The sequence below is a fragment of the Carettochelys insculpta genome, chromosome 6, assembly GCF_033958435.1.
Source record: "Carettochelys insculpta isolate YL-2023 chromosome 6, ASM3395843v1, whole genome shotgun sequence".
Lineage (NCBI taxonomy): Eukaryota > Metazoa > Chordata > Testudines > Carettochelyidae > Carettochelys > Carettochelys insculpta.
In genome coordinates, this window is record NC_134142.1 from 121,537,391 (window position 1) to 121,560,133 (window position 22,743).

The following is a 22,743-nucleotide window of genomic DNA, read 5'->3' on the forward strand; positions in this document are numbered from 1 at the left end:
CAGGGCTCCTGGTTGTAGTTGTGGTAGAAATGTAACCGGCCACCTCTAAATCACGTGGAGTTTTACACCCAGTGCCTGCAGGTGGAACACACGTGGCTGGGGAGGCAGAACAAGGCATTTGGGCCAGGGCCCGTCTCACACTGGGTGGCTGGGCAGGCCTGGCCCCATGGGGCCCTGATCACAGCTGGGGCAGGGCCTGTCTCTCTGTGGGTCTGTGCAGCACCCGGCCCCACGGGGCCCTGATCTCAGCTGTGCCAGGGCCTGTCCCTGTGCAGGTCTGTGCAGCACCTGGCCCCACGCGGCCCTGATCTCAGCTGGGTCAGGGCCTGTCTCTCTGTGCGTCTGTGCAGCTCCCAGCCCCACGGGGCCCTGATCTCAGCTGGGGCAGGGCCTGTCCCTATGTGGGTCTGTGCAGCACCCGGCCCCACGGGTCCCTGATCTCAGCTGGGGCAGGGCCTGTCTCTCTGTGGGTCTGTGCAGCACCTGGCCTGGTCCACCAGCACCTGTTCACAGCTGGGACAGCATTTGTGTCTACCTGTGTTTTTGCAGCACCTGGCCCCAGGGCCCCAATCTCGGGCTGCCTAGAACCAGACCGGTGCAGGGCTCACCCCCCCAATCAAGATCTGATTCTTTCCTCTCCGTTTTGCCCCATGCAATGGAGCTGACCGACTCGAATTACTGGGCGCCAGCCGGCGTATCAGGTTGGCCTGAATTTCCTCCCTGCGCTAGCCGGCTGTGCAGTGACACCTGGGCGGCCCCCACCTGCGGCTGGCTGGTTCCCTCCCTTCGAGGCGTGCCAGGCAGGGAGGGAGCGACCTTCAGAGCTGCTGCCGGCTCACGTGGCATGGGCAGGGAGTCTTAAGCCAGTGGCTGGCAGAGGGCTGGGCTCAGTGCACGGCCGCAGCCATGGCTCACGTCGCCAAGTCCTTCTACGACCTCAGCGCCACCAACCTCCACGGGGAGAAGGTGGATTTCAACAACTTCCGGGGCCGGGTGGTGCTGATCGAGAACGTGGCCTCCCTCTGAGGCACGACGGTGCGGGATTACACCCAGCTCAACCAGCTGCAGGCCCGCTACCCCCGGCGCCTGGTCGTGCTGGGCTTCCCTTGCAACCAATTTGGCTACCAGGTACGTGGCACCTGCTGCCCCCCGCCCTGCAGCTCCGTGTCCCTGCTGCTCAGAGCCGTGGAAGCGGGGGGGGCAGGCGCTGCAGGATCAGCCCCCTGCGGCATGCAGTGGGTGTTGGCTCAGGGGCCGGGGCCTGGGAACAGGAGCCATGTGCTGCCCCCAGCTCTCCCTTGGCGCCTCGCCTGGGCATCAGGGACAGGCCAGCTCGGGTAGGATTTGCAGGGAGGGGCCTGGACCCGCTGGGATGGCTATGCAGTGGGGGGGTGGAAACGGCAGGGGAATGGTGCCCCCAGCCCCCCCAGAGATTAGTCCCAGAGCCAGGTTGCACAGCCAAGACCAGCTCCTTTCTGCTCTGTTGCTCAGACGGGTGGCACTCTGCCTTGCCCCGGGGCCTGGGGCGGGGGCATCCCCGCCCTGGTGCTGCTGCTGGTACCCTCCTGCCTGGCACAGGTGGGTATGATTTAACTGGCCCGTGCTAGCCTCAGCAGCGCCCAATGGCCTGGGTGGGTCCATGCTGCACGGACCGTGTGGTTCATGTGCCCCTCCCCGGCTCACTGCTCCCAGCCGGCGTCCCGCACACCTCCCACCGGCCCAGCTGTCTCGGCCCGGTGCTCTCTGCCGGTGCATTGCCCAGAGGTGGCCACTGCAGCAGCTCTGCCCGAGGGGTGCCAGAGACAGGCCCCAGCGTGCACACGTCTTGCTGGGCTGCCCCTGGCACCAGGCCAGCGTGACAACGAGGGCGGCCAGCTCCCCTCCGGGGGCCAGCGCTGCTTTGATTGGAGCTGGTTTCGGGGTGGTTCCCCAGCTCCCACACGGCCCTGGGCACCTGCGTTCTCTTCCCAACCCCGCCCCCCAGATCTCCTGGGTGACCTTTAGCAGGGACTGCCCCGTGCCTCCGTTTCCCTGTTAACTGTCTTGTCCGTTCACCACGTGGGCGCGCCGGGCGGTGGCAGGGGAGGTGAGCCCCAGCGTAGTCTGAGCAGCGCTGGGGTCTGGGTGGCTTTAGGCACAGCAGGCGGCTGGCTGAGCTGGGGGGGGATCTCGGTCACACCCTGCATTCCTCCTCGTGGGAAGGCAAACAAAGGCCCGGCAGTACAGGCCTGGCTTCGGTGGCCGGGGCTGGGACCGCCATGAGTCACTGCGGAGCTGCAGGAGGTGGAGGGGGGGGACAGGCTGGGCTCCCGTCCGTCCCTCGGCTCTGGCGCCGCGTCCCAACACGCCCTGTGCTCTACCCGGCAGGAGAACTGCACCAATGAGGAAATCCTGACAAGCCTGAAGCACGTACGGCCCGGGGGCGGCTTTGAGCCCAACTTCACCCTCTTCCAGAAGTGCCAGGTGAACGGGCAGGACGTCCACCCCGTCTTCACCTACCTGAAGGCCCACCTGCCCGCCCCGGCCGACGAGCCCACCGCCCTCATGAGCGACCCCCGGTTCATCGTGTGGAGTCCGGTGCGCCGCGATGACCTCTCCTGGAACTTCGAGAAGTTCCTGGTGGGGCCCGAGGGGGAGCCCTTCAAACGCTACAGCCCCAAGTTCCCCACCAGCGCCATCGAGCCCGACATCCAGCGCCTCCTCAAGCTTGCCAAATAGTGGGGAGAGCGTCCCCTGGGGCTGGGCTCCCAGCCACTGCTCCCTCCTTTACCGGGTGACGGCCCCCTTCTAAACTGCCCAGGGAGGGGGCCCGAAGGGCGTAAAGGAGCTGGCAGGGCGGCCCGCTGGGCGCAGCAATAAATGAGCTCGAACTTAAGCCTGTGGCCAGTGTCTTCCTACCCCCCACTGCCCGCCAGCCCCATCACAAAGGTTGAGGCTAGCACCAACCCCAACCCCCCCCAAGCACAGCAGGGAGAGCCCAGTGTGCCGGGGAGAGCAGAGCACCCCACAAAGCCCCTCGGCCCCTGGGCTCACCCTGGCTGTGGCGTCAGCTTGGTGCAGGGGCCTGAGTGTGTACGGCTGACAGGGCAGCTAACAGTTGTGGGGGCAGGGCCCTGAGCACCCACAGGGGCTGTGCTGCAGGGAGCCTGGTGCAGGGTGGTGGGTGCCCAGGGCAGCAAGCTGGGCCAGGGGATGCCTGTCACCAAGGCTGGCAGGGAGGGAAAGTCACGGTTTCACCTATGCAAAGGGGCCTTGCCCAGTAAAATGGCTGAGAGGGTGGGGGAGGGGGCTCAGCTGTTTGGGACCAGCGGCTGCAGATGGCACAGGCCACAGGTGACTGCCAAAGGCAACAGTCCCATGGCAAACCCAGCCTCTCTGCAGTGGCCCAGGAGCAGCCCAGCCCCACGGCAAACCCAGCCCCTCTGCACTGGCCCAGGAGCAGCCCGGCCCCACAGCAAACCCAGCCCCTCTGCACTGGCCCAGGAGCAGCCCGGCCCCACAGCAAACCCAGCCCCTCTGCACTGGCCCAGGAGCAGCCCGGCCCCATAGCAAACCCAGCCCCTCTGCACTGGCCCAGGAGCAGCCCGGCCCCACAGCAAACCCAGCCCCTCTGCTCTGCCCCAGGAGCAGCCCTGCCCCACGGCAAACCCAGCCCCTCTGCTCTGCTGCAGGAGCAGCCCTGCCCCATGGCAAACCAAGCCCCTCTGCTCTGCCCCAGGAGCAGCCCTGCCCCACGGCAAACCGAGCCCCTCTGCAAGGCATCACGTGCAGTGCCTGGCGGTGACACCATGTGACCACCTGCTTCCACCCTCCCTGCCACCTCCAGCTGGCTGGGCACGGGCCCAAGGCCCAATCCCCCCTCCCATGCTCCTTCCTCCTCTGCCAGCCCAGACACCTCCCTGGCAACACCTCCACCCCTTCCAGGAGCGGCAGCTGCTGCCCCACCAACCCCGACATGTGGCATCAGCCCTGGAGACCCCCCCCCCCCCCACGCCGCCTGTGGGGCCCGTCTGGCCTCTCCGGGTTGGCTGCTGCAGCCGGTGTGTCACTGCCGGGCCCCCTTCGCCCGCCTGCCCCACTGCCAAGCTCACCGGGGAATCCCAGCCCTGTGCCAAGAACCTGGGGGGGAGCAGATTCCCCCATGGTGCTGGCATCGTGCACCCGCCCAGTTCAGGGCCCGGACAGCTCCTGGCACAGCTGAGAGCCCCACTTGTGCCCCCACTGCCATGTCCCCTCCTGCTGCTCAGCCCCCAGGCTCGCCCTTGCCAGGCCGTGTCTGCGGTGAGGTCTGTCTGCGCCAGGAGCTGGGCTCGGGGCCAGGGCAGCGGCCTAGGACTCAGGGAAGGTGGGGCGACCCCCCGCCCCAGCCCTGCTGAACAGCCTGCCTCAGTTTCCCCTCTTTGCCTTCCGTGGGAGTCCTCTGGGGAGCAGCACCCAGCACAACCGTGCAATGCCCTGGCCTGTGCTTTGGGACAGGAGCTGGCAGTGGGGGAGCACAGGGGGGCTTGGACTCCCCACCACGGGAGGCACCAGCGGGAGGGGGTGCTCCCCAGGGGCCAGGCTTTGCCTGGCTGTCCAAACCCAGAGCAGCGATGGTCATTTTCCCAGGAGGCCGGGGGGGTACTTACCTGCCTCCCGACACAGGACCCTGGGAAGCACAGCCTCGTGGTGAGGGGCCCAGGCTGCAGACCCACCTCACCCACTCCAGGTGCGCCCAGGCCCCAGCCCAGCAGCCACTCAGTGAGACGGCCCAGCCCGGCTGCAGGGACGCCCCGGGCTGGAGAAGTTGGCCTTGAAACGGTTGCTCCTCTAATTCCCCTACCTGTTAAATGCTGCTCATTTCCACCCTGAATGGGTCCAGCTCCCACCACCAGCCCTTGCTCCACGGGTGCCCGAGCATGAGGGAGCCCTCTAACAGCAACCTCCCCCCCGGCTGCCCCTTTAACCTCCCTCCTGGAGACCCCCACCCGCCCCAGCTGCCCTCCTGCCCCCTCCCCAGCCAAGTCCTGGCTCTGCCCCCAGGGGCCCCTGCAGACAGGGTCTGGAGGCAGCCAGGGGCTCAGTCTGAAGGCCCCCGGCTAGTCACAGGCGTCCTGGCAGAGCAGGCAGGGTCCTGCGGGGACTGCCCAGGCCTGGCCCCCCCCAGGGCTGTCTCCCCCCATCCTCCGTAGGGTGCAGGACGGCGGCTCCAATCCTGCTGACCCACCGGGCTCCCTTCAGGGTCACCCCTCCCGCTTCCCCAGAGTTGGCACCCACCCGGCACAGCCCCTTTCTCAAGCAATGGGGCTGAGGCTGGTACTGAGCACCCTCACCAGCGGTGCCGGCTCTTTGCAAGCTGGCCGGTGCCCTCCGGTTCATAGGGGCTCCGTGGGACTCAGGCCGCTCGGCGCCCCGGCAGCACAGCCGCACCCAGCGAGAGGGACACCAGGCTTCACAAGGGATCCGCTGGAGGCTTGAGGGGTGTGGGGGGCAAGGGTGAGGGGTAAGGAGAGCTGCCCTCTGCTGGCACGAGCTCTCCACAGCCCAGGGGCCGGGCTGGCTGCAAGTGCAGTGCCCAGGGCAGGATCAGGGCCCTGCAGCACTAGACACAGGACAGATCCTAGGAGGACCCCCCCCCCAGTCTTTCTTCCCCACGCAGACATCCGCTCAGCCACGCTCTTCCCCCAGGGACCACTTCACTGCAGCCAACACCCCCAGGAGGCCCTGGGGCGCGGCCCGTGGCCAGGAGGGATGTGAAGTCCCACTTGGTTAACCGGTTAAAAGTTGTCTGATCAGTTAACCAATTGAAGGGAGGGAGACCCCCCCCCCGGCAGCGCTCCCCCACCTGCTGTGGACGAGGGCTGCTCCAGCCTGTGGTGAGGGGGGCTCCTCCTCCCCCACTTGGTTAACCCGAAGCATTACACCTCGGCCATCTGGGATGAGGCTTATGGGGTAACAGCCCTAGAGGGCTGGAGAGTCGGCTCGTCTTCCCCACCCGGTGAAAGGGAGCCGTGCCCATGGCAGCCACCCGGCACCGTTAGCATGAGCAGCCCGGCCACAGCTGCTGGGGAGTGTCCTGCTACGGTTCTCACCTGGGCCCTGCCTGCGTGGCCCTGCCTGCAGCTTGGGGGAAGAATCCCAGGGACCCGGAGCAGCCCAGCCAGGGACAGCTGGGAGAAGAGACCTGTTCCAGGCTCCCCACTCGTCCGGGGGCAGGCTGGGTGTACCTCGGGGCCCCGGCCCCGGCAGCCGGTGTTCCCTGTAAGCTGAGTGCTTGGCCGGTCAGCCGGCCAGAAGATTCAGGTGGGACTCAGCTGGTGAGCAGCGTGCGTCTGTGGGTGGTGCACATCACAAATGCCTTGGTGCGCAGCACAAAATTTATTGCGGCCATGGATGGCAGAACCTGCAGGGAACGCAGCTGGCAGGCAGGTCTAAGGTCATGAGCAGTGTGTCAAATCCAGACCCAAGTGGCGCCCCTGGGCACTGCCTGTAAAATTAGCCTTGCGGTGGAGGGGGGCACCCCCCAGTCATGAGCTGTGGCCCGTCCCGCTCCCTCCCACTCAGCTCAGTAGCCGGCTGGCTCCCCCCTCCCCCTTCTCCGGGCAGGGGTGCTGAGCCATTCCGCTGCTGCTCGGCGCGCCAGGCCGGGGGTGACTGTTCCCGGCCCCAGGCAGGTGTTTAATGCCATCGACGTGCCATCGTGCCGGTGAGGCGGGAGACCGGCGTGCCCCGGGGCAGCGGCTGGAGCTTCAGAACATGGGGGCCGCCTGGCGAGGGTCGTCGGGCAGGACGCTGATGGAGTCCTCGGCCCTGCCGCACAGCAGGCACAGCATGGTGTACTCCTGCAACGAGACGCGGCCGCTCACGCGGGGGAGAGCGCAAGGGGGCGCTCGCCTGGCAACGCAGGAATCCGGGGCTCCTGCACCCGGCGGGGGGCTGCGTGAGCCGGCTACGCACCTGCACCCTGGCCAAGGAGGGGTTAATCAGATCCCCCCCCCCCCCCCCGCCGCAGCTGTCAGGCCAGGAGGGAGGAGCTAAAAGGGGGGAGCCCAGCAGGGGGAAGGGGCTGCGGGGAAAGGGGAGTGGGGCTGCTCTTGCTGGTGGTGGGTCAAGGCGCCATGGCACCAGACCACGCCGGGCGCGGCTGCGGTGCTGGGCGGTGACACCTGGAGGGAAACTGAGGCCGGAGGAGCGGTGCCCCCGTGGGCCACAAGGGGGCTCGGACGCCGCCCCCTGCACTCGGTGACGCAGCCTGTCCCAGCACAGTGCGCCCAAGCAAAACTCGTTCCGCTCCTGGCTGGGAAAAGGAGAGGGAGCGTTGCCCTCTGCCCCAGGCATTTGTCCTTGGCCCACAGTGGCCGCAGCCCACGGCTGCATTTCCCCACTAAGTGCTCCCGGACGCCCACCGCGAGCTGCGGGAGGCCTGTCTCACGCTCCCTGTGGCTTGCCGAGCCACCGACAGGGCAAGGCAGGGCAGCGCCGGCCCACCCCTGCCAGGCGGGAAGGCCAAGGCTGCTGGAGTTTTCAGCAGCGCAGACGGCAAACCGCTGGTCTGGGTTTCCCTCAGCCAACGCCAGTTTCATGGGGAGTCCCAGCTCCCTGCCCAGACCCTGGCCGTGCTCAACGCCGGGCTGAGAGCAGACCCCATGCCTGAGATGGCCCCACAGCCCAGCCCCTCGGCACGCAGAGCAGGGGGCAGCTTTAGAGGAGCTGGTGTCAGGCCCTGGCAGCGCAGGGCTGCGCTGAGCAGGAAGGGGCGGAGGTGGGAACTCAGCACAGGTGGAATGGCTAGGGCCTGCCCAGCCCGCCAGCAGCCTTGGGTGGTTACAGGCGTGGGGGGACACCTCGAATCAGCACAGCCCAGCAGCGGCAGGCGCAGAACAGCAAAGAGCTGGATTTCCGCATCTGCTCCAGTGTCAGCCCCAGCCCGGCTCGGCCAGCCTGAAGCACACCTCAGAGCCCCCGGGAATGGCCCAAGCCCTGTCCCCACAGCCGACCAACCCACTGCAAAACTCGGGAACCAGCCCCCTCAGGAGGGCGTGCAGCTGTGCCGAATGCCAGGTGGCCGTCCACACCATCCGCTTCCCCCCACCTGCCACCTCCCCTGCTGCTCCGTGGGAAGGGCCAACAAGGTCCCCGCCAGGGGAGGCAGGCCACATCCATCTGGCCAGAGGCTCGTGGGCCTGGGTTGCCTCCTAGGCTGGACTCCGGCTGGAGATTCCTGTGGACTTTCCTGTGCAGGAGGGACAGCTGTGGTACATCCAGCAGGTGGGCCTTGGCCTGGCTCGTGTGTCTGCTCTAAGGCCTGATTTAGCAGAGTGCTGCACGCCCTCAGCTCTGCAAGGCTTCATGGGGGTGGAAAGCGCTCAGCCCTGCACCCCCCCCCCCGGCATTAGGTTCTAAAGCACTCAGGCTGGAGATCTAAGGGAGTTAGGAGCCCAAGTCCTATTAAAACTGTGGGCCTAGTCACGCAACTGCTTTAGGAAACGGACTTTCCTGCCCCTGCACTGACTCCCAAGGAGACTCATGCATCTAAGTCACGGAGGAGCTTTTCAAAACAGCAGCCTCAAGCTAGGGCCCGAGGCAAGCACGCCGCACCCATGTCCGTGCAGGGCAGAACACAGGCTCTCGGCCCTCATGCTGCATGGACGGCCCCGTGCCGAGCTGACGGTGCCACGCTGGCTCACGGCACTGGGAGCCGGAGAGACGCTAATCCACGGGATGCGCCCGTCAGCTAACTCCACGCCCAAGCCCAGCGGGTGGAGGTGCCAAGCCAGCTGGAAAGCCAAGCCACAGCGGGCTGGGCCCTTCCCTGCAGCTTCCTAGCTGAAGCAGGACACGGGCGGTGCTGGGCGCCATCCCCCAGGCACCCCGGCAGCTGCAGCTTGCAGAACCCCACAAAGCACGAGCCCCTCCAGATGGAAATTGCCACCCCAGCTGCTCTGCACCTTGGGGCTCCGTGACACCCCGCCCAGGGCTTGCCAAAGCTCAGGGCATTCGGCTGCAGGAACGAAGGAGCACGGTGCTTCCCAGCTGCGCACGTGTGATAAAGTGGGAATTTCCGGGCACGTTTTTATGGCCCCGATGCGTGCCTCAGTTTCCCCTATTTTTTTGCCCAGCAACCCAGTGGGGGGACAAGGACTCTCTGCTTTCTGGACAGGTTCGGAGATGTGGGAAGAATGTCCCCTTCCTGTTGAGCCTGAATGGGGCACTGAGAAAAACTGGCTGAGACTCACCCCATATCAAAAAGTCTTTGAGCCAGCTCGGGGCTGGAGATGGGACTTTCATGGGAGAGCCGCCCACAGAGAACAGACTCAGCCAGAGCCTGAGGTTCACCGTGGCCCGGCTTCACCCTTCATTGCTTGGTGCTCACCCAAGGCCTCCAGTGCGCTGAGTAAGAAACCCGGCTGTTTCTGTGACCACGCTGCCCGCCAATGCACAACCAGCTGATGTGCGGGCATCCCTGCAGAGCGGGCCTGTCCCTCCCAGGGCTCTGGCACTGTTGGTCTCAGAGGGCAGAGCTCAGGTGTGAAGGAGTGGATCTGGAAAGCTTCCCTCCCAGGGGGTGAGGAGGCTGGGCGGCCTGTCCTGAAGGAAGAGGGGGTCCAGCACGCCGCAGGGTCCCTCCCCCCAGAGACCGTTCCATGGGAAGGGGCACAGCACCGAGCCCACGGAGCCGGGCGAACGAGCAGCCCAACGTACCTGGTAGTCGTCCACCACGCTGAACGTGTACTCGTGTCTGGCGATCAGGTGGTGACAGTTCTTACAGACGTCTGGAACAGAAACCGGAGCGCTTGGAAGGAGCCCTCGCTTCCCACACCCCGGGGGCAGGGGAAGTCTCACTCCCGTCGACCGCAAACCGCGCTGAGCCGAGAGCGAGGACCTGCTACCTGGGAGCAATGACCGACCCTGAGAGGGCAGCGGCGGAACCACCCTCTGGGTAAGAGATGTCCAATAACTTGCTCCAGCCAGGTACTACCCGCAGCAGGTTCACAGCAGAACACGGCCCCTCGCTCCCGGTACCTACAGCTCAGGCCACGCGTGCGCGCTCGCAGACAGGCAAGACGGGGGCGCGCCTTACGGTCGTACGTGATGATTTCTTCTCCGTCCTCCTCCTCCGTGGCTCTGTTGGTGATCAGCACGAAGTCCCGCTTGTTGCACTCCACACACCCCAGGTAGTTGAGCAGGAAAGAGCCATTCTCCAGGCAGGTGCTGCCCTGTGGTAGGAAGAAGAGAAACGTCGGCAGCTGCCTCTGGGCTGGGGTCAAACACCCAGTGCTGCAACACAGTATGTGCTGGAAATGAGCGGCGAGGGGGAGGGCAGCAGCCCCCAAAGTTGGGGCTTGCTATCCAGGGGGGCGTGGTGGGGAATTCAGAGGAGGCTCAGCAGTTCTCACTCCCAGCTCCAGCCGTGGCCACCAGCTCCCAGCCCCAGTTCGCTCCATGGTTCCCAGAGAGGGCCGCAGCGAAAAGAATCAATCATAGGATCATAAGATCCCAGGGCTGGAAGGGAGCTCAGGAGGTCATCGAGCCCAGCGCCCCACTTCAAGCAGGATCAACCCCCACTAAATATCCCAGCCAGGACCTTGTCAAGCCGGGACTTAAAAACCTCGGGGGATGGAGAATCCAGCACCTCTCTAGGCAACGCATCCCAGTGCTTCACCACCCGCCTGGGGAAAGAGTTTTTCCTAATAGCCAACCTGCACCTCTCCCTCTGTAACTTCAGCCCATTGCTCCTTGTTCTGCCGTCTGTCACCCTGGAGAACAGTTTCTCTCCCTCCCCTTTAGAGGTTCCCTGCAGGAAGTTGGAGGCTGCTACTAATTCACCCCTCAGTCTTCTCTTCTGTAAACTAAACAAGCCCAAATCTCTCAGCCTCTCCTCATAGGTCTTGTGCTCCAGACCCTTCATCATTTTTGATGCCCTCCATTGAACCTGCTCCTGCAAATCCACATCCTTTTTATACTGGGGCCCCAAAACTAGACACAAGATTCCAGATGTGGCCTCACCCGTGCTGAATAGAGGGGAAGAACCACTTCTCTTGATCTGCTCACAGCGCTCCTCCTAATGCACCCTAATATGCCGTTAGCCTTTTTGGCTACAAGGACACACTGTTTACTCAATATCCAGACTTTCAGCCACCATAACCCCTGCATCGTTTCCGCCGTAGTGCTGCTGAGCCAGTGGGTCCCCGGCCTGTAACGACACTCGGGATTCTTCCATCCCAGCTGCAGGACTCTACACTTCTCCTTGTTGAACTGCATCAGATTTCTTTTGGCCCAGTCCTCCAATTTATCCAGGTCACTCTGGGTCCTCTCTCTACCCTCCAACGTCCCCAAGAAGTTTGGGTACCACTGCGTTAAAGCTTCCTGATGCGTTGGCCACGTCTGCAACCTGACAGGAGCCTTGTGTTCAGCTGCTTCCCTCGTCCTGCACAGGGAGCTGCCGGCATGAGGAAGCAACCGGCCCATGTTGGCAACACGTGATGGAGAGAGGGCGCCACTGGGTGGGAACGGGGCCTCAGCTGACTGCCCCAGAGGAAGGAGGGCACCCAGCAGTATCTGATCCAGCTGTGAGTTTGTGTGCAGTACTAGACTGGGATTCCTTGTGGCAGAGGTAATAAGAATGTGGGAAATGTCCCCTGGACCAGTGGGACATCGTGACCAGTGATGCACACTGGAGGGAAGGGCGAGGAAGCCAGCTGAAGCCAATTTGAACTAACCTTTTGCAAGGGGAGTTTCCTGAGCCCCCAGCCAGTGATCTGCTTCTATTGAAGTATAAATCTGAATGGAAATATGCATCTTCTAGGACTGGAAGGGACCTTGGGAGAGCATCTAGTCCAGCCCCCTACCCTCTTGGCAGGACAAAGCACCAGCCCTGGCTTCTATGTGCCCCAATGAGGCTCCTTAAGGATTGAACTTGCAAACCTGGGTTTAAGGAGGCCAATACTCAAACCACTGAGCTATCCCTGCCCCCGAGGGTTTGTATCCCCTCCCGGGCTGTTAGGGTTAAGTTGGAATGTTACAGCTTTATGTAATTTCTCTCCATAGAAATCCATTTTCCATTCTGTTTCCAAATGGATTCCCCGGTTTCCATTTTGAAAGATGGCCGGGAGCTTGTCCATAGCAAGGCGGGAAGATTAAGGCGTGAAAATTAGAGCAGGAAGTGATTTTAACCGGCCTGGAGACAGAAGTGTACATAAAGGTGCAGAGCCTGCCCTTCAGGGCCTTTTCACTCAGCGTGGTCGCTGCCTGTGGTACACTCTCTAGGGCCCCCATCAGGGCTGGCAGCTAGGGCGACAGCTGCAGGCTGCTAGGCTTTGTAAGCCAGTCTGCCAGGGAGAGCTAGACAGAGGCCGGCTGACAGCTAGGGCAGCAGTCTGAAGATCGCGAGGCCTCGGAGGTCCATCTCCGTTGGGATTTACGTCACAGTCATCCCCCGAGATACGCCCACTGGGGTTACGAGACTTCGAATTTGCGAGGAGCGTCCGTTAAGAGCCCTGCTTCGCCTGACGAGGCATTTCCTCCGATTTACGAGGCTGCACGGCTGTGGCTGGTCTGGGTCTCCGCCTCGGCCTGGCCGGTGGCTGCGGGCTCACAGGTGCTCCTGCGAGATGCGGCTGCTGTGCGCACAGCCCATCCCGGACCGCCCCTGCCGCTTGCTCCGCGGGCGGCTAGGGGGCTGCTGCCGCCTGCCCTGCGCTGCTGCGCCTTGGGAGCCGCTCGCCGCCTGCAGCATTCTGCTGCACGGCCCCGCATGAGTGAGACATCGCCCCTTGCCAGCCGGGGGCCCCCTCTGCCTGCCTAGCTCATGGCTCTGCCCCCTCCCCACTTAACCTAAGCTGTGCTCAGGCCGGGCTGCCTCCCCGTGCCCTGCCCTGCCCTGCCCTGCCCACCCCCTTGCACCAGCCCCGCTTCGCGGTTCCCTCCCAGGCGCTCTTTGATCTACTTTCCCCTCGCAGCCCTGTCTCTGCACCTGGGACAGCCCCCCCCAGCCCCAGGCTCTGCTCCCCAGGCCGTACCACTGGGAGGACTTTTCTGAGCTCCGCACCTCTCCTGAACTCCTGGTTCCTACTGCAGCCCAGCCGCTGCGTCTTGGTGATGATGTACAACAAGGCGGCACTGGCTTCCTGGCAGACCTCCCTCCCCATTTTGTGTACTGTAATGAATGAAGGGTGTTTAAGTCTTGCCTAGACAAAGCCCTGGCTGGGCTGATCTGATGGGTTTGGCCCTGCTTGGGGCAGAGGGCTGGACCTGAAGGCTTTTTTAGGTCTCTTCCAGCTCTATTGTTCTATGATTCTATAAAACGCCGTGTTAGGTTGTGTTATGACAACTAATGTTAACTATTGAAATAACTGTGTTCATTTAAATGGGATTTGGTGGTGTTTTAGCATAAATGGGTGTAAATTTTGGGGCTCAGGAATGCATAAAATTTTTTCCCATTGAAATAAACGGTAATTATGTTTTGGACTTACAAGAATTCACCCTAAGAGAGGTTTTTCAGAAACAAATCACCCTCGTAAGGCAGGGGAAGACTGCATCTTATTTTTTAGTTAGAGACAATTTATACACACAGCCACACGCACCCCAGCAGGTCATTTTCTGTAGGAGTTCTGCACACAGGCCAGCGAGTCACAAGCAGAAGAAAGGGGAAAGAAGAAAGAAGATGATCATGTCCTCGCTTGACCATCCCTCAAGGCTAATTCTTGAACTATCCTGTCGCCTGAGGAAATGGTATTGTCTGATCCATTCTTACCTTGCAATTTGCTTTCAAGGGTGAATTGAGCTCGCAACTGAGCCGTTATTCAGTATATTTGTGTATTTTCTAGGGAGTCCTATTTTCTGTTACTGTATTGTATCATAGTTAAAAAAACACCATTATCTTTACCCTACTACCTTGTTATAACTACACGTTAGCCGCTGATAGAGGTGGACGGGGGTAGACCCTTGCAGACCAGCCCATCTTCTGACAAATGTGGTAACTTTTGTAATTCTATCTGTCTCGGGCTAACAGGGCAGGGCAGGGCAGGGCAAAACTGGCTCCCTAGCTGCAAAACTGGGGCGAGATACTGATGAGCAGTGCAAGTGGAATTTGTGTCTTACTTATCACAGGGAGCTCAGGACCTCTCTCATGAGACCCCTTACGGGATTCCTCCCCAGCCCCCACCCAGCCCAGGGCCCCTCACAACTCCCCATCCTCTCCCCCCGCCACTGGCCCACCCCCCTTTCCTAGGGCAGAGCGGGGTGCTCTGTCCTTCGCCCACTGTACCTTCAGAGCCTGCAGCTTCTCCAGCCCAGCCCTTCCACACCAGAGCTCCTCTGTCTGTACAGCCGCGAGCCGCACTGGAGGACAGGGCTGGGGTGCTTCAGTAGCCAAGCCAGAGGGGCTGGCGGTGTGGGTCTGCCCCCCCCACACTCCCCTCCTCTCCCTGCTGCGGTTCCCAGGAGAGCCCCACACCACGCAGCTCTCCCAAGACCCATGGCAGGGAAAGCAGCAGGACATGCGACCTCCAGGCAGCCCCATGCCCACAGGTCCCCCAGCCCTGCTGTAAAACCCCAACCCCTGTCCGTAAGCAGGGCTGGATGCTGTACACAGCCGGATGAGACCCCGCATGCTGGTTCGGCTGTGGGAGTTCTGCTGCTCCCCCTCCTTGTACGATGTACCAGCTGTAACGATCTTGCTGGGACAAAACACCAGACCACACTGCCCTACTTGTGTAGCTGCTCCTGACCTGCTTGGAGAGCTCTGGCTGGAGAGCATCATGGAGCTGCCAGGTATTATTACCTTTGTTAACATGCTGTTACAAAAAGCAGCCAGCGTCTCTGTGCATGAGCCTGCTGTCCACGGGTTTAATTCTTTGAATGACACTAACCTCTTGGCCGCAGCAATCCCCTGGGGCAATGAGTTCCACGGGTTTGGTGGAGCATAATTAAGTCTTTCCTTTGTAATTGTAAATGTAAATGTATTATATTTCAGCCCCGCTCAATGTTCTTTTCTTCTTGCGTCACAACAAGGGGTGCGACTTGCTGTCTCTTAGCATTCATAGCTTGGCCTCTCTCTAGCGCAGGGTTTCCCAAACTGGGGGGCGTGAAGAAATTCCAGGGGTGGAGCGAGGTGACCCCCCCCATTCCCCCCGCCTGAAGAAAGAGCTGGCCTTTTCTTCCAGCTCTCAGCCCCATCATTTTACGTGGGTGACCTAGCGCAGCTGCTATAAAAAGCGGGCACCCAGCGAAGACCCATGCGGAGCTGGCTGCCTCCTGCAAATGAGAGTGAGTGTGGGTTGGGGGAGTGGGGGAGGATGGGGTTAGAGGAGGGACTGGGGGTGCTTGGCTTTGTAGGAAGGCAGGGGAGGGGCTCGGGTGGGTGGCTTGCAGTTCTTGTGGGGCTTGGGTGGCTGCCCATCTTGTGGGACTAGTGGGGCTCAGGCCACTGGCCCCGGCAGAGCAGGGCTTGGGCAGCTGACCCCAGCAGCGTGGGGCTTGGGGGGCTCGGGCTGGTGGCTGCCCCTGGCACCATGAGGCTCAGGATAATGGGTGGGCAGCAGGCCCTGGCAGTGTGGGGCTTGGGTGGGCGGCTGGTGGGCAGGCAGCTGGTTGTGGCTGGCGGCCAGTTGAGCAGCTGGCTGGCCCCAGCAGCGTGGGGCTCAGGCAGGCGGCTCTGTCAGCACAGGTCTCAGGCAGGCGAGCAGCTGGCACAGACATCTCTGGAGGCTGGCACAGGGTTCAGGCACCCGGCCAGCTGGGGCTTCACCAGGCAACCACAAGGGGCCAAGAAAACTTATTTGTGCTTATTTTTAACTTTAAATCACGTTTTCATATCAAGGTTTTGTGTTTATTTTAAATTAGGAATTGAATTTTTTGTTAAAAGGAGGTTGGATGATGGCAAAGAAGAGACGGGGCGGGGGGATGAGGGTTTCTGAAAAATCAAAAGTGGGGAGTGCTGCCAAAAGTTGGGAACCCCCTGCTCTGGCGTGTTCCCTCTGGTTTCACTCCTCCCTGAACAGCCCCAGCTCTTGCAGGCTCTTTGCACAGAACAGTCCTGTCCTGCCCCCGCTGGTTTTGTTGCTATCTCAGAACTGCGCTCTGCTCTAGCTTTTCCAAGGTAACGCTGTCCCCCAGGCGGGGCCATGTACTGGCACTGCAATATATGCAGGAACACTTCCTATCCCTTAGGCAGCTTCCCCCTGGGACGCCTTTGCTCCCCTGCCAGGACACAGGCAGATGTCCGAGTCAGGCAGCGCAGGGGCATTAGCCTCCCTTGGCAGTTCCAGACAAGGGAGGGATTTGCTCCCAGTAAAAATCACTGAGAGGTTGTGTCTACGCTCGCATTCCTCTTTGGAAAGAGGTATGCAAATGAGGGAAACTGAAAATGCAAATGAGGTGTAGATTTGCATATTATTTAAAAAAGAAGAAACCCAGTGTAGATGCTGCCCTTTCGAAAGTAAGCCCCATCTACGAAAGAATCCCCCCCTCCTTTTTTTTTTAATGGGAAGAAGGATTCTGTCAAAGATGGGGTTTACTTTCGAAAGAGCAGAGTCTACACTGGTTTTCTTCTTCTGAAAGAAGCTATTTGGAAATAATATGCAAACGAAGTGCCAGATATGCAAACCTGCACCTTATCTGCATTTTTGATTTCCCTCACATCCTCAGCACCCTCCTTTACGGCAGTGACTCTTGGACCCTGTACGCCCACCAGGAAAAGAGGCTGAACATCTTCCACTTGCGCTGCCTCAGGCGCATCCTTGGAATATCATGGAAGGACAGAGTATCCAACACCGCCGTCCTTGGGCAAGCTGGAATCCCAACCACGCACACCCTCCTCAGGCAGCGGCAGCTCTGTTGGCTTGGCCATGTCCACAGGATGAATGATGGAAGGATCCCAAAAGACATCCTGCAGGGCGAGCTAGTCTCTGGGAAAAGACCTCCTGGACGCCCCCAACTGCGCTACAAAGAAGTTTGCAAGAGGGACCTCAGGGAGGTAGACATTGAGCCGGACAGCTGGGAGGAGCTGGCAGACGACTGCAGCAGATGGAGGCAGGAACTACACAAGGGCCTTCAGAAGGGTGAGATGAGGATCAGACAGCTAGCAGAGGAGAAGCGAGCCCACAGAAAGCACAGCAAGGCCCTGCCAGACACCCATTACACATGCAACAGATGCAGCAAGGACTGTCACTCTCGTGTGGGCCTTCACAGTCACAGTCGACGCTGCAAATGATGATTTCAAATGGAACTACGAAGGGTGCGACCCATAGTCTACGCAGACTGAAAGATGCTCCTGCTACTACTACTCCTACTACTACATTGGCATACTTCTTCTGAAAGAGGAATGCAAGCGTACATACAGCCAAGGTGTTTTATCAGGGACTTCGGTAGGAGCTGTTAGCACAGCAGGGAGAAGGACTATCCCCTGGGTACCTTTAGTCCACCCCGGCCAGAGGCTGGTCACTGGGACAGAAGGGAGAGGAGAGCACACTTTACAGCCATGGCGTCCAATACATTCGTACACATGGCAAACAGGACACGGCGGTGCTGCAAATACGGGGGTGGCCAATCTGTGGATCTTGGAGCCTTTAAATGCAGCTCTTCCTGAGAGTCACATGTGGGGAGGGCCCTCTGCCTGCTCCAAGCACGTGCCCCACCACTTGGTGGGAGAAGCGCATGGCGACAGTCTGTTCTGGTCTGGCCATGGTCTGAAGAAGTGGGTCTGTCCCACAAAAGCTCACCTAATAAATTATTTTGCTAGTCTTCAAAGTGCTACTTGACTGCTTTTTGTTTTGATGGTGACAGTGTGTGTGTGGGGGGAGCTCCTGCTGATGGTAACCAAGGCAACTAGGTGACACCTCTGTACTGCAGACAAAGGAGGAGATGGAGCATGAGGGGTTTGAATTGGAACTGGGAGTTGTGAAGCAGTTAGTCTGAGCTGGGAGAGAGAGAGAGACAAAGGAGGGGGCAAGGCCCCAGCTCCGGGGACCCCTCGGGGCCTCCTCTCCCCAACATGGATTGGACTGGCTGTCTCTGCCTGCTGTACTGACACCCCTGTACGATGCTGTGTCCCTGTTGGCTAAGAAACCCGCGGTTCTCCTGCTGAGTGAGGGTCACTCCTGCCTGCAGATGGGGTGCAGAACTTGGGGACCTCTCAACCCTATCACACGCAGCAACCCCAGCGGTGGCTCCAGCACTGGCTCTGGTGATTGGCCCAGCAGCAGCCCCAGCATATTGTCAACACTGAATTACAACAAGGGGGCTGGTGGTGCCTGGGGCTGGGGGAACCTGGCTCTGGCGGGGCAGGGGGGCAGCTGGGAGCACATGGCTCTGGGAAACATAAAGAATAATTAGTAAAAGATAAAGACTGCGAAGTGTCACGCCGATTTCTAACAGGATTAATAAATGGATCCTCTGAAATGTTGTTTGCATTATTTAGCATGAAATCCCGACCAATACTCTCCTATTATTGAATAAAGCTGGGTATCACCGGACGTGGCCAGCATGGGATGACGACAACCACAAGTGGGGTGACCATCAATTCCTCCTAGTGGACACCCCGGCTTCACAGAGGGACAGGGGAGTGACTCACACCTGGTCTCAAGTCAGAAACAGAGCCCGGGAGTCCCAGCCCCCTCCCCCCCAGCTGGGGCGGGAACCCAGGAGTCCTGGCTCCCAGCCCCTCCCCGCTCTACCTCCCAGCTGGGGCGGGAACCCAGGAGTCCTGGCTCCCAGCCCCTCCCCGCTCTACCCCCCAGCTGGGGCGGGAACCCAGGAGTCCGGGCTCCCAGCCCCTCCCCGCTCTACCCCCCAGCTGGGGCGGGAACCCAGGAGTCCGGGCTCCCAGCCCCTCCCCGCTCTACCTCCCAGCTGGGGCGGGAACCCAGGAGTCCGGGCTCCCAGCCCCTCCCCGCTCCTCCCCGCTCTACCTCCCAGCTGGGGAAGGAACCCAGGAGTCCGGGCTCCCAGCCCCCACTCCCTGGTGAGGGGGCGGGGAGGGGCGGGGCGGGGCAGCGCCGCGGGGAGGAGAGGGGCGGGGCGGGGCGGGGCGGGGCATGGCAGGCCACGCCCCCTTACCCGGGCCGGGTACTCGGTCTCCACGCAGCCCCCGCACATGCCGACGCCACCGCCTCTGCCGCCGCTTCTTCCGGCTTCCGGGAGCCTCCGAAAGTCTCGCGAGAGCTGCCGGACCGGACCGGGCGCGCCTGGCGGAGGGTGGTGGGAAGAGGCCAGGGGGAGGGCGGAGTCAGCTCGGCGTGGGCGTGGCCAGAAAGGGAGGGGGCAGGTCAGGAGCTCTTGCGGTAGGATAGGGCCTGGAGGGGTGGGCGTGGCTTATTGGGAGCGGGGCGCAGCCTTCAGGGGCGGGTCTGTTGTTGGGGGTGTGGCTTGGGGAGTGGCCTATGGGAAGGGGGTGTGGCCTAGGTGGCCACGCATGGGGGATGGGAGAGTGTGGTGGGTGTCTGTGTGTGTTTGGCTGTGTAGACACACAGCCTGTGTGGGGCGCTGCCCCAGGAGGGGCTCAGTCACCCCACCACCAGGGCCCCTTAGCCCCCTCCGACTTTGTACTTTTAACAGCCCCACCAGCCCTTCTTCCCTCAGTAGGCTCAGCAGCAAAAAGCTCCCCTCGTCCTCCTGCCACTGCCCCCATAGCATCACATGCCCCCAAAGGCTCAGCTTTTCTGCTCAGGGGCAGGAACCACTAAGCCCTGGCTTGCAATGAGTATGTGGCCATCAAACGGGGCCAGCAGTGAGATCAAAAATTAACGATGAGGAAGCAAGAGAGGGACCCTGAGCAGAGAGCTCCTGGCAGCGCCCTGTGCCCCTCAAAGGCAGGAAAGGAACCAGTGGACATGACCCAGAGGAAATCTGTCCAGAGAGACGGGCACAGTCTGCCCTGTAGTGCCATGTGATATAGATAGGGACCTACCAAATTCATGGCCATGAAAAACACAAAGTGCTGTGTATGGGTGCGTGCTGACCCTGCTAGAGTGCCCTAATTGTCCCCTAGTGCTCTTTAATATCGTGCTGTTTGAAGCAGCACTATGTGAAAATACACTACAGGTCGAACGTCTCTAGTCTGGCACCCTCAGGACCTGACCAGTGCTGGATGAGAGAATTTCCCAGATCATGGGAGATCAATATTATCTAGCACATTATCAACACTTCCACAGCTTACTGGACTCTTGGAAAACATTTAGGGGTGAGTTAGAGCTAAATAACAGCACACAACAGTAAGAGCCCAGGCTGGTGGATGGAAACAAACTTTAGGGAACCACAGGAAACTTGGCCACACCCAGGATAAATAGATCTCCGGTTAAGTGAAATCATGCCGGACTATGGATGTTGCTGGACGAGAGAGTGCCTGACCAGTGAGGTTCAACCTGCAGAGGAAAAAGGCACTGAATGCTAAACCAGGCATTAGGTAGCAAGGATGCAAAGCTTCAACCAACATACAAGTTATTTGGTAAGTGGCATATACATTGAAGTAGATTCCGTTTAGGCAAGACTTTTGGGAAGCACCTGATAATCATCTTGTTATGAAATCAAAGAGAAGGCCCCCATCCAGCACCAGCCCTGATTGTAGACATCTACAGAGAACTCAGAACTTGCTAAAAATAACCTCCTGCAAATGATATGAACAATCCCTCCAAAACCAGAACCCTCATTCTAGGGCAGCCCTGGCTAAATCACTCTTGCCAGCCTGAGCAGGCAGAGTTAAGGGTGTGAGCCAGAGTTTGTGTGTATGTACCAAGTCTTGGCTGTAGCAAGAAGTGATGACTAGAGCATGCTCAGGCAGAGTTGCTGTTTGCTAGGGTGTCTAGGAACATCGAGTCGACTGGTGAAGTCAGTGAGCTCTCTGTCCTGTCACTACAGAACAAAGGAGAAGAAATGTAGCACTTTCATCATCAATAACCGTGGGCTCAGCGCCCGTTGGTGTCTGATGCCTCTCTCACTATTTCCTTCCATCTTTCCCTATCCAGTGCGGAGTGGCTTAGTTTCTGTAGACTAGCTCCACACTACTCTACTATATCATCTATCCATTCTCTGTGGGGTCTGCCTCTCCTATTCGAACCATACATTATGCTGAATACTACAGTCTTGATTTTTCGTTCGTCGTTCATTCTGCAAATATGTCCAAATAGTTGTAGCTTCCGTTTTATAACCTTCTGCAGCAGGTTCTCTTTCGACTGTATCTTCCTATAGAATTCCTCCTTGGTAACCTTCTGCATCCATCCTATTCTCAGAATCTTCCTATAACAACTCCTCTTGAACACCAATATTCTTCTTTTCGAATCTTTCATTATCACCCATGTCTCATGTCCCTACAACATGCTGCTGAATACACACGTTTTCAAGATGCCCAGCTTTAACAAAATGATTTATTCGGTGATGAGCTTTCATGGGACACACCCACTTAATCAGATCAATCTTATTTCCAATACAGACTGACACCTATATAGTACAAAAAACCAAAAAATTGCAATAAAAACTGACAAATGAAGTACATAGGCCTGAAGGAGGGGGATGTAGGGTGGGGGATGTTAAGTGTCTTGCCTGAGGTAATTTCAAGCATCAAAGGAAGGGGAAGCAGTCCTTCTAATGAGTGAGGTAATTGTTGTCTTTGTTCATACCAAGTGTTTATGTGTTGAATTTGAATGTGAACTCCAACTCACAACTTTCTCTATATAATCTGTTTTTAAAGTCTCTTTGTTTTAAGACACAGTTTCTTGGGTCTTCAACAGAAAGGCCCACTCCATTCAAGCGTTCACGCAGGGGCTTATGTATATTGAGATTCGGGCTGTGTATTTTTCCAAATGTCCAGGCGAGAGAGGGCTGCTCAGAGGTGACAGAATGAGAGTGCTTCAGCTAAAGACATTTCATGTTCCCTAGTGCTTCCAAAAGGGAGCTACTCCATTGAGGGCTCAGATGAAGAGGGCCAGCTGCTCTACTGGCAAGTGCTGGGCAAAACGTTTCATCTAAATTTTTCCTCCTGCGAAACAGGCAGATTGGTGATGCTGAGGCACCCTGGGAATTCACACCCATTTCATCCAAATGTTTCTGTTGCAAAAAGTCTTTAGAAAAAAAGCCTGAAAAGCCAAAATGTGTTGTTTTGACCTTTTCAAAAGGAAACTTTCCAAGCCTGAAATTTCAAACCTCCCCTTAATTTTATATGAAATCTTAAAAAATGTGTAAAAATGGTCATGTGGAAATTAATGTTTTGTTTGACTTAAGAGGATTTTTGCTTAGCTGCGTAAGAACATAGGAACATAAGTCTGGTCGTAGTAGATCAGACCAATAATGTACCTAGCCCAGTATCTTATCTTCTGAGAGTGGCCAATGCCAGATGTCACAGAGAGAATGAACAGAACCGGTATTCTTTGAGTGACCCATTGCCTGGCACTCACTGCCGGCTTCTGGCAGGCAGAGGTGAGAGACATCTGCAGCGTGCTGTTGCATCCCTGATTATCTTTCTTGGCTATCCTCCATGAACTTATGCAATTCGGTTTTGAACCTTGCTAGGGTATTGGCCTTCACAACCTCCCACGGCAAAGAGTTCCTCAGGTTGATTATGCATTGGGTGAAGAAATACAGGTTGAACCTCTCTTGTCCAGCACGCTCGGGACCTGACTGGTACCAAACAAGAGAATTTGGCAGACCCCGGGAGGTCAGTATTGTCTAGCAGCATTGCCCACACTTCCACTGCTTACTGGGCTCTTAGACAGGGCGACCATGTCTCTCTGTCCCAAATACAGGACAGGGAGGTATGGGGTGGGGGTGCTGCTC

The 22,743-nt window shown here is 59.3% G+C and overlaps 2 protein-coding genes across 2 annotated transcripts; one reads left to right on the top strand and one right to left on the bottom strand.

Moving 5' to 3' along the window:
* Nucleotides 1-851: 851 nt before the first annotated feature.
* Nucleotides 852-2,875, top strand: GPX2 (glutathione peroxidase 2). The gene is made up of 2 exons (XM_074996085.1): nucleotides 852-1,128; nucleotides 2,368-2,875. Exons 1-2 carry the CDS (start codon nucleotides 907-909, stop codon nucleotides 2,716-2,718), a joined length of 573 nt encoding a protein of 190 aa, XP_074852186.1. The 5' UTR covers nucleotides 852-906; the 3' UTR covers nucleotides 2,719-2,875.
* Nucleotides 2,876-6,342: 3,467 nt separating this feature from the next.
* On the bottom strand, nucleotides 6,343-19,190 carry CHURC1 (churchill domain containing 1). The gene is made up of 4 exons (XM_074998141.1): nucleotides 19,036-19,190; nucleotides 10,061-10,196; nucleotides 9,682-9,752; nucleotides 6,343-6,821 (listed from the first exon to the last, which is right to left on the bottom strand). The coding sequence occupies exons 1-4, from the start codon at nucleotides 19,072-19,074 to the stop codon at nucleotides 6,729-6,731; spliced, it is 339 nt and encodes a 112-aa protein (XP_074854242.1). The 5' UTR covers nucleotides 19,075-19,190; the 3' UTR covers nucleotides 6,343-6,728.
* Nucleotides 19,191-22,743: the final 3,553 nt, after the last annotated feature.